Raw genomic sequence first — 16,192 nt, 5'->3', positions numbered from 1 at the left:
ATTTATCCGTTCTCAGCGCTTTCTATAAAGTATTTCAAGCGATATAAGCACGTAACGCTTTTTAGGTGCTTTTAGAAACACCTTAAATGTTAGAAAAGTTTCAAAGGTGCACTCTGCGCAAAACGAAACTACGCAAGTTTTGGTTCTGTAGACCACGCCGAATCAACTCGGCAGGCTCACATGGCGTCCGTGTAGTGGCGCATTTTTACCTTGTGGACGGACTTAAAAAGTGTTTAAGCAGTCAACTTCGCCGTTTTTTACTCGGATCTGCGCTCGTCAACGCAGTTTCAGTGAGCTCGGACCAAATCACAATGGCAAAAGTTAAATCCAAGTGCGTACCATCGTATTTATCGCGTTTTCAAAGACCGTAGCTTGGAGTTACGGTGTGGCGATACTGAAACCTGTCTGCTTGACGCTTTTGCCGGTTACAGATTCATTCTGGTGCTCCTGGAAAGCATCGTCTCGAAGCACAAATTCGTCCAGTCTCGAGCCCGCCTGGACGACAAGCTCGAAGTTTGGAAGTTTGACCCATACAGTAAGTAGCTCTCCTTCAATGCTGTAACGCCGAATTAGTAGAAAAATGTTTTAAAAAGTTTATTGACCGTGAGGTTCCTACCGGATGCTATGTTTAATATGGACCCTTTACACGGAAACACTTAGTTTTGACATTTCGAGGAACACAAATAATCACGATTCGTTCATTCAGCAGTTCACCGATATTTGTCCTTGTACGATTACTGGCTGGTCCTTCATTGTGCATTAAGAGACGATTTAGTTAAGCGGATTAACTACTTAATGCTAAATGAAATGGCGTGTAATCCAGAAGCGCTTTTGAAAGGAAGTAATTCTCTTGTATGCATGTGTTGGAACCCCAGCTTGCTAGAGACTTTGTCATTGGATAGTAATTACGAGCTGCTCTTCTCTTATTCATTTCAGTCCAAAAATACAGCATATACAAGGAAATCAGAAAGGTCAAGAGTCTGAAATAGCCGCAAGTCACCGGGATATGAACTTCATTTTGTACAGTGCTCAATAAATAGTGTCATGTAACTCGTTTTTATTTCTTGCACAGTTCCCTTTGCATAATTCACATGCTTATTTATGCCTCTTTTCGCACACGCACACAAATCACACCACAATGTAACTGAACTCAATAATAATGTTTGTGCAAAGCTGTACGACTTGAAGCTTCCAACATGGAACTGAACACAGACCATACATAACACAGAGAGCAAAACTTCTTTCTCAAAGATGCATGACTTGTGGGAAACCTTAAATATTGAACAGCAAACAAGTGCAAGCTGAAATGGCAGTCATATCTCCTTCAGTTCTGTCTTGTGAAAAAGTGTAGCATTATTCACAAAAAGACTCGCGGCCTAACTGTGAAAATAGCCAGTATGCATCATGTCTCGAGGAATGTTCTTGAAAGCATTTTCTCTTGCTGACGAATTTATATACATTATGCCTACGCCAAAGGTCACGGGTTTGATCCCAAATGTGATTAAGCCCGCGACCTTGGAATGAGCAGCTCAATGCCAAAGCCAGTAGAACTGAGGCGCATTTCAAGGGAGGCAAATCCAGAGCCCTAATCCAGAGCTTAATCCAGAGCTAATCCAGAGCCCTCAACTATGGCACCCCTCATGCCAATGTGTTGCTTCCGGACATTAAACCTCACAAGTTAACATATCTTGTGATGACCTTTCTTGAGATGCGGCTGTCAGCTAGTTTAAATACTGCAAATAGTGACTCATAATTATGCCGTACCAATATATTTATTAATACAGTTGTACTTTTTCGTTAGATGTAATGCTTGGTTTCATTCAAGGCCCATCATGTACACAGCCTACAATCACGCAAGGAACCAGTCAATCTTGAACAGAAACTGAAAATCAGTGTTGAATGTTTCGTGCAAGTTGCCGAGGCACTAACCGTTAGACATCCCTTAAATGGGCAACAATTTATTGATTTGTGTCATGAAAATTAAAAAAAATGCAGGAAATGTTCCGACTTCTTTTTGTTTGTTTTTCTGGTTGCTGCTTAATCACATAGGTGGAAGCAGGCAGGGTTCCTTTACCATCTAATTAACGATGATGTCCATCAAATATGTTGGAATATGAGCGAGAGTGCCAGCCAGCGACACAATGCATTCTTGTGAGGTGGGGATGCAGATTTCCTTTTATGTCAATGCTTCAACCAAGATGGTTCTTGATCTCAAACGCTGAGGACAACACATGGTCTAGTGCCGTCGTCTCACTTGTACTAACCACCTCTTCATGCAACGGTGATCAGGTCAGAATTAAAATGCATCTATATGCAGAAATCCAAAACAGAAGTTGAAACATAACACCACTATGATGCACAGTTCCATTGCAATCTATTCTGTGTCGTTGCCAACAAGTGGCCCGCTGCAGTCACTCAACAAACTGAAGAAACTAACGCACGCACAGTACACTCCACTTCAGTCCCACTTCATGCACCATTGCTTCGAGGGACAACTGTGTTTCTCCGTCTATGTATGCCTGGTAAGTCCACACGGTCACATAGAACGACAAGGCCTTCTCGTCAGCTTGCATGGCTACCTCCTGTACGAGGCACTTCTTGACGTCCAACTCCTTGACAAAGGCCGACGCTACTTCGCATGCTGTTTCATCTGGGAAAAAAAAATAATAATAAATAAAATAAACACGAAAAAGACGGGCACTGGAATAAAATCAGGCAGCATGAAGGTGCAAGCTAGTTCGTGGTTCATTGCATACCGAGTTGTACTGCGGTTAAGAACTCGCAGCACTTTGTCACGTATATACAAAAATAATTCGCCCTAAAATTTTCTCTTGTAGTGCGTTGCGCACACAGGTCAGGTTTCATTTGCAAAGAATTCAATTTCTTTATCACCCAGCATGATAGATAGGTATCAGGCTTAGACATTCCTAGGAGCTTACGTTTGTAGCACATGCATCGATATATTTCCTGTCTGTCCTATTTTTTATTCGCTAGCAGGTTCTGTCTGTGACTCAAAAGAGATTAACACTACCAGTTCACGTCTGTAATGAATGCAATAAAATAAGACTCACCATAAGGGATAACCTAAACTACTTCCTTTAACACATGTGGCTATAAGTTTTAAGTTTGATATTCACTATGTCAGTTGTGCGTCATCTGATACATCAGTGCAGTTCAGTTTGCGAAAATGAGCCAGAATCAATTCAACAGCATGGCTGATAAACGTGAACAAATGCTTGACATTCCAAGCTCAAAAGCTGTAATCAGTTCTGCAAGGCTGAAACAGCCTTTGTGCTGCAAGTGCCAAAAGGTTGTAGAACAATGCAACTGATAAAAAAAAAAAAAGCATTCCACATATTCAGCACATTAGCATAGGCAGCCACTGAATTATAAGCCAAATGTTGCAAACCCTAGGTGGAGTGCTAAGCTTAAAAACTTTGCAGAAGCTTAAACGTGCCAACTGGCATTCCCTGTCACACAATGAGCTGCATTACGACTTCAATGGGTGTAATTAATATGCCTTGATTACATTGATTACATTAATACGCATTGATTACATCCGACGCTGCTCATATTAATACAAAACTGTAAGTGAGTATTAGTGGTCAATTGTTCAACCTAGATTTTCTTAATACTAACCCTGCATTCTTAGCGTCTATAAACCTACAAGATTCCGAGCATGCAACACCTGATGCCTAGTGGCAGGCGTGACACCTAGAAGAGGCAACAAAGTAAAAACAGTCATTTCTCCATAACTCTTGCAAGAAGTCATGCTAGTCAGACTGGCATGTGTTGCCTCTTGCTTTCAGATTCACATGCTGAAACTGTCCAAAGGGAACATTAGTACTGCTTGCTATCTGTGCTACTGGGAGTTCTTTTACTCATGGTAGTTTTCATTATTCACTGTTGTACTTGTTCAACGAGGTTGTTGCTTCAGTGTTGCATTTGTTCAGGAAGGTTATACTTTTATGATGCTCTCGATGTGCCAGACCGTACTGCTGTTTGCATCTTTGTTTTTTGCTTCATCTAAGGAAAAACCGCTTGTTCCTTAGTCTTGTATTAGTGCGTCAATGCTACCGTCCACGCAATGCTCCCAGGTAAGATTCTTTAAGCGTATACTGAATAAACAATGAAAGTTATGGACACATTAGCAACGTTTTCCTGTTCTACTCTCAGTGGCGGCGACTTACAGAAACGTTCCACAGGCCACGTGGTGAAGGGCACATCATCGACGCGTAACGAAGAAGAGCTGTTGTGGAGGTCTACTACGGCCGCCAGGTTGTTGACGATTGTGGTCATCTTGTTGACTAGCTGTTCCTAGAACACATGCCAATTTCACATCGTTCACCAACAGTTGCTGACGCTGACTTGCCCAATTCCTTCTCATTCTGGCCACAAAATGTGCATCGTCTCCCTTGAGCAGATTGCCCCAGTGGTAGTCAACAGCATTACTTTTGGTTACTGTCAAGAAAACTGTAATGATCGAACTACACAAATGTATTTAAATGTAGGCTACCCAAGTGAGAATGCAAAGAACCACCTGGACATCATCATCAGCAGGTTGAGTGACACCGCTCAACAAGAAGTGCAAATTGTCAGCCATATCCTAAAGACAGATATGCGCTGTTTAGCACTGCTGGTCTGAACATGTGCACACATAGTCAAAGGTTCACCGAATGCAGTATTACCCCCGAAATTTAGCTGCATCATCAGCCTTTCATGAAGCCTTTTATGACATTGGGTGCACACTGTATGGAATCAAACTAATCTGTTTCCTTTTTTGATTAAAATTTCTATTTTCAAACACGTGCATCATGTTGCGAGATGTGGAGTACCCCAACTCACAAAAATCTAACACTGCTCAATAGAGACAAAATCTAATATGCAGGGTTCCTTACAGGAACCACTGACACTGAACACTGAGTAGGCACAAAAAAGCTCTTCTTTTTAGTGTTTCTCACAAAATGCAAAAACCACTCTCAAAAAGAACAACCGCAGGGTTCACTCTAACTGTATGAATTGCCTGTACAAATTATGTGTTGTTACTAGTCACAGTAACAATACTCTCTTCTTTACTCCTAACTTTATATAACAGAGTACATTCCCGTTAGGACGAACTCGGTTAAAACGAATTCTCTGATAAGATGAACACTGCGAGACCATTTCGTTGGTTCCTCGACATTGTTTAAAATATCCGCTTAGGACAAAATTTTTCGCACGTGATCCGTTTAACAACAACTTTCTCATCGATCGCAAACCCCGGCGACCCCGCGCAACGGCACTCACGGAGCTTCTGTGCGGCACTGTGGAGCGAAGAAATAATAATACGTAAAATGCTTCTACGCAAGAAAGCACACCCCCACAAGATAGCTTCCACGCAACATCGCGCCGTTGTGCGAAGAAGCTGTCTCACGGGGGCGCGCTTCCTTGCGGGAAAGCTTCCTTGCCGACGCGGAAAAGGCAGGGCACGGTGTCGCAATACGCGTTATCGCGGCGTAAAAATGGCCAGATATCGGCCCCGCATGGGCACTGCCTTAACATGTAGGGCAACAACAGGTTAGCAGCTACGGCATTTAAGTACTTATACAGAAAGAGCGTTGACTCACAACTCACAATGGCGGAGAAGGACTAGGAAACTGACCAGCAAGTACGCAGAACACAAGGATGGAGAAATAAATAGTTTTAAACAACAGGTAAAAAACACAGAGGGTTAAAACTGGATTAATTCAATGGAAAATAAGCAAAGTGTAGAACTATATCGAAATTGGAAATGGCAGACCAGGAAGGAATCGTTTTATGTTAACTCTAGAGGCAGTGCTCTAGTCTTTGAAGCTAGATTGGGGCACGTCAGATTGTGCAGCTACAAAAACAAATTTAACTAAGAAGATGACGCCTGTGCAGTGTGTGGTAAATCTGTAGAAACAATTCAACATGTTATACTTGAATGTGACAGTACCCATCCGGATGTCAATGCAGGTACAGTCACTCTCCCTAAGGCCCTATGGTTTAGAGGTAACAATGGTCATGCCAATGAATCTGTAGTGGAAGTTAGCAAAAACTGATTGGAAGATTGGTGGCTCAAAAGCAGAGAGGTGACATAGGGTTACAAGTGTAGAATTGAAAATGTATTTAAATAAAATGGTGAATTTATAGACCGATTTATAACACCATTAAAGAAATATAAAGAAAAAAGCCAAGCACAGTGGCAATTGCCACCACCCCGTTTCAAAGGGGACACTCTTATCTTCCATCCATACATCTTGTGGCAGAGGGAAAGGCACACGGTGCACCTGGTCGTAGAGTTGATAACAGCTACACTGCAGATGGAGCGAGATAAGAGTGATATGCACAGCTACCCAGCTGGGCATTTTCAGAGCATCAAAAATCAAGTCAGAAAGAAAGAAAGAAACAAAAACGAATAGCAGCTGCTGAAGAAGAGAGAGAGTGAAAAGAGAAGGTGTTCAGCTCACTTCATGTGTAGTTACATATATGTTTAATTTGCAATTATCCTCTCCCTGCAAGGTCGCTTTATTCATCTCCTTCATGCAACATACATTTGGACATCCATAGCCTCACATATCTTTCGGGAAGGGGGGGGGGGGGGGGGGGGGGGGGGGGGCCTTATTCTATTAAGACGAACTTATGATAAGACAAACAAATTTTCTGGCCTCTTCAAGTTCGCCTTAAAGGGAGTCTACTGTACTTTCCAGCATTATACACGTTCACACATACAGCTTCATATGCATTCTGCTGATCCCTCATTAATTGTGATCATAACTTGGTCCTTTGTTTCCTTCAACTATATTTTAGCACTGAATGCAACGACAAAATGCTATATACCACCCAGTTCAATAGCCATTTTTTGTTTTTTTTTTACACACAACTGTCAGTAATGCTCTCTGGGCTTGAGAGTACAGATTCAATACAAAAAATGACTGCAATGTGATCACTCATGTAGGCTGTTCAATGCTAATGCATAACTTGTGAGCAGATTTTCCATCCTAAGTGAGAAAAAAATATAGATTTCGCATTTGCTCCCAACCACAAAAATGAAAATTCATTTTTACCATCTCAGTCCACACATTGTGCAACATGGAGCAAAGCTCCATGAGCTTATCTTCGCTGGCTTCCGTTTCATCAGCAGTGTCACTCTCTTTAACTTGTAGGCTGTTGAGAGAGCAAGAAACGAAAATCAGGGCGGCACAACAATTTGCATATATGTGCTCAACGATCACACACATGGGTATGCTGCATGGCCTCAGGCAAATGCAAGCAATTGAATCAGCGAAAGAAAGGAACGAAATACAAGTTGTAAACACGACAAAAAAATTCCAGACTCCTAGTGACTAAATCCATGCAGTTATCGTGTGCTTGTTCCACTGCTGAAATAAGTGCAACATGCGTGAAAAAAAAAAAAAAAAAGCTCCTAAAGGTGACGCTTGTAGTTGCTGTACTAGCACAATCAAACAGACTCTCCCGTTTGTATGTAATTTTAAACGTGTAGCACGCTATATTTCTCTAGTGGAAAAGCTAAACAGCAAAATGTCTGACAATATTTTCCAGCATACGATATTTTCCTAGGCGAATTCCAACGCAATTGTATCGAAATATAATTGTCACCGCACAATGGCATCAAAATGCAGCCCTTATCACTAGTCATGGACCGTCTTTGATAAGGAGGCGTACTACGTGTGAGAGAGAAACGAGGAGGAGTGATATCAGCGTGGAGTCAAGTTCAAAGGACGACGACAACGAAGTGCGACAGCTCATCGCGTAATGGTAAGTTACGTGAACGCACGCCAGAGTTCGTGTGTAATTCGTATTTGGAAACAATCGACGCACGTGATTCGTACACCGTGCATGCACACAGCGCTGCGTGCGCCTTTTAAGACTGCGTGTACACACTTGCCTCTTTAGCTTTGCAGCGGCTATTCTGTTCATCAGCACAGCACCATTGGCTCGAAGCGTGTCCCATCTTTGAGAAAAGTTGTAAATGTCAGCGCAGCTGTCCTTTATCTTTCTGGAAATGCCGGTCAGGTTGCCCTTTGATGGCGTCCCGCTGCGATCTGCGATTGCAGGGATTTGAAAGATATTAAGCACATTCTGTCGCATCACGATGGAAAATAGGGATTAAAGTTCTGCAGCTGAAACTTGACGAGCTTAGCAAAAGTGAATGCAAGTACCTGAAACGGGTGAAAACGTTACACCTGTAGAAGAGCGATCATCCATGTCATACACGTGCTTTATGTTTTGAAAAACCATCGAAAACGAAATATAGAGACTAGAACTCACCGATGCCGTCTACGCACACTTGCGATCTTGCGATGCTCTTCTTTTACTTCCACATTAAAAAATAGTTCTCACTAAAATGCTTGATTACTTCTGTGCAGCCTCATTTTCCTGAGGAAATGTATTTAGGCTGAGATTTTATAATGATTCGCGTCAGTTTCGTCACACATTATAAAATTGTGGTGACTAAAATCACGGCTTCTTTCGCCTCTTTCGCTCTGTGCTGTAAATGGCCCCATTATCTCCTCACACCATATATGCAGCATATCTCTCCTCCGAAGGATATTTATTTATTCTGCTGGAGTTTTTTTTTTCCTTTTTTTTTTTACGCGTAGAACGCTTCAAGCACTTGAAGCTCGTATTTTGCTTATGGTAGATCACATGGTAGATCAGCTGTTCCAGGACAAGCGCGGATGGTGGTAGGTTCTACGGACGTATTGTGGAATGCTGCTGCTTTTATCGCGTTATTTAAGCCGCCCGCTAAAACGCAGCCAACATAGCTTGCACCGCATTTATTTTTTTTTTTTTTCGTCTTCTACTCCGAAACAATACAAGATAGGCCTTGGACAATACCCATCAACAGCTGTTTCAAAGGCGCCACGCAGCAAAAACCCGATGCGACAAAAAAAAATGCGCGGCATTTATGTTCGATGAGGTGATTCGATACTGGCGCCTGCTTCGATTGTTCGTTTGTTTAGCGTCTCAAAATAGATAAGAAGTGTTTCAGTCGCTGACGCATGCTGACAACGAGCAAAACTGGGCACAGGGTTGGCGCCAACAGCTGTGAGCGAGAAAGTCTCCCCGCGGTCGCAACATGAGTGATACGAAGCAGACCAACAAGCAGGGCGAAACCAAGCGGCCGGACTCCAAGCCGGAGAAGCATGCCGAAGTCAAACACTCTGAAGCCGTATTTCTTGGTGCCTGCGTCGTCGACCTGATCAGGTAACGGCAGCGGCCACTCAATGCAGCGCACGCCGCATTGAGTGGCCGCCTCGAGCGCCACAACTGCAGTATTTAGCATGGAGCATGCTGGGAGCGTGATCAATTAGCAAGTTTTCAGTAATAAATTAGTAATAAGCTTCCAAACGGAAGGGTCGCAAACGTAAAAGAGATCATCGAAAAGCATTACGGCGGAGGTTTTTCCGCGCGCACTGCAGACCAACCGTATTTATAACGAAATTGGCGGTGAACCCGGGAAAACTTCGTTTTATCAGGAACATCGTTATATCGAGAGGCATTCTTCATTAAAGCCTATGATGGTGAAATTTTTTATCATTGAGCAGTATTTCAAGTTTTGCCCGCTTGGGCTTTAGCAGTGTCCCTGTGCACGTGTCAGTGCCGTAGAGCACATTAGTTTTTGCGCAATTTTGGCCTATTGCTCATGCACAATAGCGGACAACCTCGAGAGGTCAGTGGCATCAAACACCTGCGCATCGTTTTGGTTTGTGTGCGCAGTATCGTAAAATTGAAAACTCTTGTGAAACTGCCCTATATGCAAACGACGAATTTGGAAGCACTTTCAATTCTACTGAACTTCGGTATCATATGCATCAAAAATCTTTGTTCTCTCAGAACACACCTAAATTTGTTTCACTGTATTTAAGATCACAAAAACATTTTGAGTCCTGCCAGAAAGTACAGGATAGTTGAAATTTGTGAAGCAGAAAATTTTTTGAAATTGTTGCTCGGCTGTCACTAATATATCCTGTTTGATGTTTGATTTTACCAGCTATGCGGATCGCTTCCCAGTGCCTGGCGAAACATTAATTGGCAATGACTTTGTGATGGGTCATGGCGGAAAAGCAGCCAACGCCTGTGTCATGGGAGTCCGGATGGGATTGGCATGCGGCATGATCGCAAAAGTAAGTCAGCAGTCACAAGCATACCTTAGTTCAGATGTGCTGATCTACTTATATGCAGCAGACTTTGCCAATAACATTATAAAGAAATCCTGCTATCACACTTGTTTAAAATAACGAGCTGTATCTGACTTGCTTCTTCGATAAAAGAATCACAGAAGCGGTGCAGGCAAGTTAGGTTCTGATCCATTGTTCTTGCTATGCACACATTTGCAGTGATGTCAGCCACTATAGATTTCATAGATAGGGAGCTCGCATTTGGAGACGCAATTAAGTTGACCACCTCATAGTACATTTTGCCTTGCCGCTGTCTTTGCTTCTCTATACTGCGTTTCTTCCTTCTCAGATTCCATTTGCACACTGCATTTAAATATTCAAGACCGCTTACAAAATTAAAATGGGAATTCAGCACCTCAGTCAGATGCAATTTAAGTCTGCAGTGAAGCTCCATCCACGTTCAGAATTGATGCACAGAATTCCTCCACGACAAAAAAGTAGTCTGTTGTTAGAACTTTTCTTGTTACCCAAACAAGAAGCTAACCGCAAGAAAAAAAATTGTAAGCTCTAGAATTTTGATATCTGGCTTGTTTAATAAAGTCAGACATTAAAAGCTGATTTCATTTACTGTTCGGAATGGCTAGCGGAATAATATAGGATGCCGCAAACTGTGGCCCAGTGTTAGCAACTGCTGTTTTTTTTTAAGTTGTGTCCCACTGTAAGCCTTTTTATTCTTGTGACAGTTTTGCTATGTAGTGTACTGGAAATGATAAATTAGGAAGTTTCAGGCAGATTTAAGGTATGTATTAAGGCAGAATAAGGGTTAAGAATTAGTGATGGTTGACTAAATGATTGTCTCTCCATTTCGTGAGAGCAGATAGTGAAGCCAACCAGCTTAACTCTCTAATGGAAACATTGGTCTTCCAGAACGGCACCAAAATGGTCACATGTTACTCGTGCTGCCTTCCAGGAGCCAGGAATACATTTTGCTTGTGACGAGCCTGGCTTGTACAAGTCTGCTAGGGGGTTAATAACAATCCATGGTAAGCGACTGCTTAGTGCTAATTTTCTCTTCTCATTTACTCAGCTTGGCAGTGACAAGATTGGGAAGGACTATCTCCAGTACCTCCATGACATCAAGGTTAACACAGGTGTGCTTTCTCAGCCCCTTTTTGTATTTATGGCTCTGTGCCATCTTTGCATGTGCCATCAACATTACCTGCATTCCTATTCTTGTTTTAGAGCACGTCAAGATTGCAGACACCAAGGCAAATAATGCCACGGCCAACATTATTGTAACAAAGAAAGGTAAGATTTACTGCAACTTTCATTCCAGTCTTGGTTGCTTATGCTCAAGACCCTTCATGTTCGGGCTTTACATTTTCAAATATTTTGAAGACAAGAGACGGTGAATGAAAATCAGGTGTTATTGTTTCATTTGGAGGAAGATGGAGGGAATAGAATTTTTCCCAAATTAGTTGTGCAACTCTAAAAGAGTCCAGAAAGCCCTATAAAATCACACCTTCACATCTTTCTTATTGCAGGCCAAAACTGTATCGTTTATGTTCCTGGAGCGGCGTCACTGCTTTTGCCGCATGACGTGAAAGATGCGGAGCCAATGATCAAAAACGCAAAGATTCTGGTGGCTCTCTTTGAATGCTCCCGCCAAACGCTGCTGGAAGCGCTGCAAATCGCTCGCAAGCATGGAGGTAAGTGAAAGGGCTCTGGACTTATCAGCAGCGCAGGTGTCTTAGAACAGCACTTGTTTCACAGAGTAGTAACTTGTTTCGAATGTAGGAGTGCATTTCAGGGCTTGCATGTCAGATTTCCACCCACTTTATGCTTGCACTGCTGAGCATTCTCAGATAACATTAATGGCTACCCATATTTTTAACAGCTCACACCACAAGCATGGCCACCACGTAGGTAGGGGGGATAGGTTGCCAATGCACTCCAGGTGAGCTCCAGGTGAACGAAAAAAAACTTGCTGATCCTTACCCCACCTGTGCAAGGCAACATATAGGGACAGTGAATGCGCTGTCTGCTACACAACACAATGGTATCATCTCTTCTCGGAGGCACGCGCAGCGGAAGCATCAAGACCACCACTTCGAACAGAGTGCAACATAAACGACGGATGCCACTACTCCATATATGCTCCTTGTTTCTTCTCCGTGTTACGCCACCAATGCCACAGAACCAGAAAACGTGCCTTTAACAGCCGTCGCTGTAAAAGAAGATAGCCCTGAAAGGATACAGGAGCTGCTATGGGCAATCAATGGCAATGCATTTCTGCTGCAGTTGCGCCATACGCTTTGTGCGTGTACCTTCTGCAATTTTTTTTTTGCTTCCATGCAGTGACGACATACGTCAATGCTTCTCCGTATGATGCCTCCATGACTGATGAAGTTTACAAGTTGATCGACATCCTTTGTGTTAACGAGACCGAGGTATGTGCAGTGCTGTCAATGTAAGAAGTTTCTTGTACCAAATAACTTTCATCGGTCAATGTCAATGTTTTATTTTTTATCGACATAATACTGCAGATCTGTTTGGTACAAGGAGGAAGGCCAGAAAGAAAAACACAAGGAAATTATATTTAAATCACCGTATAGGCAGTAGATAATACAGTTGACTCTCAATGATTTGAACTTTGAAGAGACCTGAAATTCATTTGAAATTTGCGGAAATTTGCTCTCTTGGAACTCACTCCACCGCTTACTGGTTGTCTGGAGTGGTAGTCCCGTGTGCCTATAAAAAAAACTCGAATCGAAAGGCAGAACATGCAAGGTTGGAAAAAAAGTACAAAAAGAGGAAAAATTCGCAAGAGCTCTCGCTGCTCGTTTACAAAGGATCTATCAGGGGCCGTTTCAAACTTTCGCACATTATAATCTCTTCAGGCAGCAAGCTCAACTCGGTGGTGGTTTGTGAAAAAAGCGAAAACATTGTGTCAGTTTGTGACAACTAAAGGGTAGTTGTGTGTTTTACACAGAGGTGCTTCTTCGAGATTTAATAAGTCTTGCTTATGCATTACGTGATCAGGTACATGAATTTTTGTAGTGTGTGTGTGTGTGTGTGTGTGTGTGCGTGTGTGTGTGTTTTGTTGTTGTTGTTGTTTGTAGCACTGTTTTGCAGCAAAGCAGGAGGAACTCTACCACATTGATAATTACTGGCATTTTGGACCACACCTCGTTCCAGACTAGCAGAATCACCGGTCTGAAAATAGCCAACAAGGCTGAATATCAGGCAGCTGCGAATGCCATCCTTGCCAAGGGCTGCAAGACTGTGATCATGACTCTTGGCGATCAGGGTGCATGCTTCTGCACCAGTGCGGATCCTCAGCTCACTTACGTTCCAGCTGAGAAGGTTGACGTGGAGGACCCTACGGTCAGTGCACCGCTCTTGTGTTGGTTTCCATTGTGTGTATGTTTTTATGAGCGTGGTTCACGGTACCGTGGCGAAGATGTAAAATTGAAAAACAGTGTTTCAAGCTCTCCTCGCACCCCCTTTTCCAGCCAGATGGTAGTTCACAGTCGTCTGTGAAAATAGCCTGTGAACAAGGTTCTTTTCAAAAATGCTTAAGTAAAGGACAACGCAGCGAGCTATGGAAAGAAAAATGATAGGTTTAACGTTGAGAGATTGGAGGCAGACAGAGTGGGTGGGTGAGGGAACAAACGCAAGTCAATGACATCCTAGTCGAAATCAAGAGGAAGAAAGGGGCTTGGGCGGGGCATGTAATGCGAAGGCAAGATAACCGCTGGTCCTTAAGGGTAACAGAGTGGATGCCAAGAGAAGGCAAGCGTAGCAGGGGGCGGCAGAAAGTTAGGTGAGCGGATGAGATTAAGAAGTTTGCGGGGATACGGTGGCCGCAACTGGCAAAGGACAGGGTTAACTGGAGAGACATGGGAGAGGTCTTTGCCCTGCAGTGAGCGTAGTCAGGCTGATGATGACGATACTAAATTACAGCGTTGTCACTGAATGCTGTGTAGACAGCTATGCATTGCCCAGCTTTTCTTGCCCAGCCTGCAACAGCTTTTTTTTGGCAATGAAGGGAAAGGTGTTGGTCTGGAGCCTGTGTAACTGTGCCATTCCACCAATAGTTGGGCCGCAGGACAGCAGCCTCACACGCTGCGCGGTTTTTTGCTCCAGTGCTAGAGAAACTGGCGCCATCTATGGAAGGTTCTTGGAACCAGACGTGCCTAAACAACTTGTTCTGATCGAAGCAACTGTTTTCTTTTTGTGACCCTCTAACATAGAAAATGCACATTTATGCAAGGAGATATGCGTTAAGTAATGAGCGTTACCAATACACTACGTTTTAAGTGGAAACTAATAAATGCACCAGGAATATATTTGCTGCATAGGAAGGAAAGGCATTTCGGCTTGTAGCTTTGGCTCCATTACCAAGAAAAGTTGTCACGGAGTATAGTAGTGTTGTCTTTAGTTTCAGCAAATTTAGCAATCTTCGTATCGCAGCCAGCTTGGCAGCACATGCTTCGGCATATTCAGACTGATTTTATTATATAATTTTGTTCTTGATTTAAAAACATGTTGCAATGTGCCAGTCGCTGTGATGCATTTTGCTCAACTGCTGTACATGTCCGCAGAATATTAACAGTTGGTGTCTCACATTTGAAGGCAAACTATTTGGCATTCTTTTGTCCTGTGCACCCTGTTTAGGTGTGAAAGAAAGGTGGGTGTATAAGAGGTAGGTGTAGGCTATTTAGTTGGGCGAGCAGTGTTTGAAAGGGTTTTAGTGCCAGAGGCACGACGCGAGCTAATCGTGAGCTCGGCATCTGTAGCGTTGAGGAGCGACCTCAGAAACACCGTGCAGTCAGCAGCCAGGACAGATTTGTTTCTCAGCTTATGCATGATATACAAATGCTCGAGTCTTCTAGTTGATTTCCTGGACACCACGTTTGGCAGCTTTGCCTGTACTACCCCATATGGCATGGCATGACAGGTGGCATGTCATGACAGGTGGCATGGCATTACAGGTGGCATGGCAGGCGGCATGATCTCGATTATAATAATAGTCACTGCAACTCTCTGCCAGCGTTTTTTCCGGCAATTGTTCAGTGCACTCGGTATTTCAAAAATAATTCGAAATGTCTCATTCTCTTCCGCTTACCGTTGTAGGGAGCCGGAGACGCGTTCAACGGGGCCTTCGCGTATCACCATGTGCGGCATCCCGACATGCCGCTGGCCGACTGTGTCAAGAAGGCGTGCGACATAGCAACCATCTCGGTGCAGTCGCCCGGCACTCAGCTCAGCTATCCCGATCGTGCCGACATCCCCGAGAGTCTTCTCTAGGAAGTCGCTCTCTTGGAACTCACTCCACCGCTTACTGGTTGTCTGGAGTGGTAGTCCCGTGTGCCTATAAAAAAAACTCGAATCGAAAGGCAGAAACTTGTGTGCCCTGTTAAGATTGGGTCGATCTGATAATAGTTTCGTGCGCAGGTAACGTTTCTCTGAAGCGCCGATCGAGTGTCAAGACCAGTGCGCAGATTGTAGACTATGTGGATTAGTAAAGTGAAAATTTGTGGTGGAGTTGTTGGTGTGCACTTTTTTCGGACTCTTGCCTCTGAAGTGGACAGTCTGAAAGAGAGAAAAACACCTTGGCACACCACTGGCATATGCCAATGCAACTCCTGCAAGGGTCTGGCCATACGCCATAATGCAGAATATGCGTACTTGGCTCTGAATGCGTATTGCTATGCTACAGAGTAACTTTTTTTACACAAGCTACAAAGGGATGCACATGTTTAGGCACGTACAACCAATTTAACTTTGTAATGCACATTGAAATCGTCAGATAAAAGTTTGAACTTCCAGGGTTTCATCACTAATGGCCCCTTCAAGACAGAAATGGTGATCAAATGTTAAGTGGAATCCCCCAAGGTGGAGATCTGTGATGAGGGAGTAATTACTCATTGGCATCCACCCAAGCGCAGCCATAAAGCTACAAATTTCACAGTTAAAAGTTCGTCCTAGTCCCGGGTTCAAACCTCTAATAACTGCAAGCGGGGATTATATTGCGCTATGTA

The 16,192-nt window shown here is 43.4% G+C and overlaps 3 protein-coding genes across 4 annotated transcripts; 2 read left to right on the top strand and 1 right to left on the bottom strand.

The window, feature by feature from the left end:
- Positions 1 to 243: 243 nt before the first annotated feature.
- mRpL33 (mitochondrial ribosomal protein L33) lies at positions 244 to 1,050 on the top strand. The gene is made up of 3 exons (XM_089561150.1): positions 244 to 331; positions 432 to 535; positions 937 to 1,050. Exons 1-3 carry the CDS (start codon positions 312 to 314, stop codon positions 987 to 989), a joined length of 177 nt encoding a protein of 58 aa, XP_089417276.1. The 5' UTR covers positions 244 to 311; the 3' UTR covers positions 990 to 1,050.
- LOC149330523 (cyclin-dependent kinase 2-interacting protein-like) lies at positions 1,038 to 8,578 on the bottom strand. 2 transcript variants are annotated; one of them, XM_089561148.1, is made up of 5 exons: positions 8,293 to 8,578; positions 7,910 to 8,066; positions 7,068 to 7,167; positions 4,191 to 4,317; positions 1,038 to 2,650 (listed from the first exon to the last, which is right to left on the bottom strand). In XM_089561148.1, exons 2-5 carry the CDS (start codon positions 7,939 to 7,941, stop codon positions 2,433 to 2,435), a joined length of 477 nt encoding a protein of 158 aa, XP_089417274.1. In that variant the 5' UTR covers positions 7,942 to 8,066; positions 8,293 to 8,578; the 3' UTR covers positions 1,038 to 2,432. The 2 variants fall into 2 exon arrangements, with proteins under 2 accessions (XP_089417274.1, XP_089417273.1); XM_089561147.1 differs by having other exon boundaries at positions 8,184 to 8,294.
- On the top strand, positions 7,646 to 15,695 carry LOC149330522 (ribokinase-like). Its single transcript, XM_089561146.1, has 9 exons — positions 7,646 to 7,779; positions 9,056 to 9,231; positions 10,019 to 10,151; positions 11,233 to 11,296; positions 11,388 to 11,453; positions 11,690 to 11,854; positions 12,504 to 12,595; positions 13,344 to 13,532; positions 15,285 to 15,695. The coding sequence occupies exons 2-9, from the start codon at positions 9,104 to 9,106 to the stop codon at positions 15,456 to 15,458; spliced, it is 1,011 nt and encodes a 336-aa protein (XP_089417272.1). The 5' UTR covers positions 7,646 to 7,779; positions 9,056 to 9,103; the 3' UTR covers positions 15,459 to 15,695.
- Positions 15,696 to 16,192: the final 497 nt, after the last annotated feature.

The sequence above is a fragment of the Amblyomma mixtum genome, chromosome 9 (genome assembly GCF_055824585.1).
Source record: "Amblyomma mixtum isolate Tamu chromosome 9, ASM5582458v1, whole genome shotgun sequence".
Classification (NCBI taxonomy): Eukaryota; Metazoa; Arthropoda; class Arachnida; order Ixodida; family Ixodidae; genus Amblyomma; species Amblyomma mixtum.
This window is presented reverse-complemented; position numbering and strand designations above follow the sequence as displayed.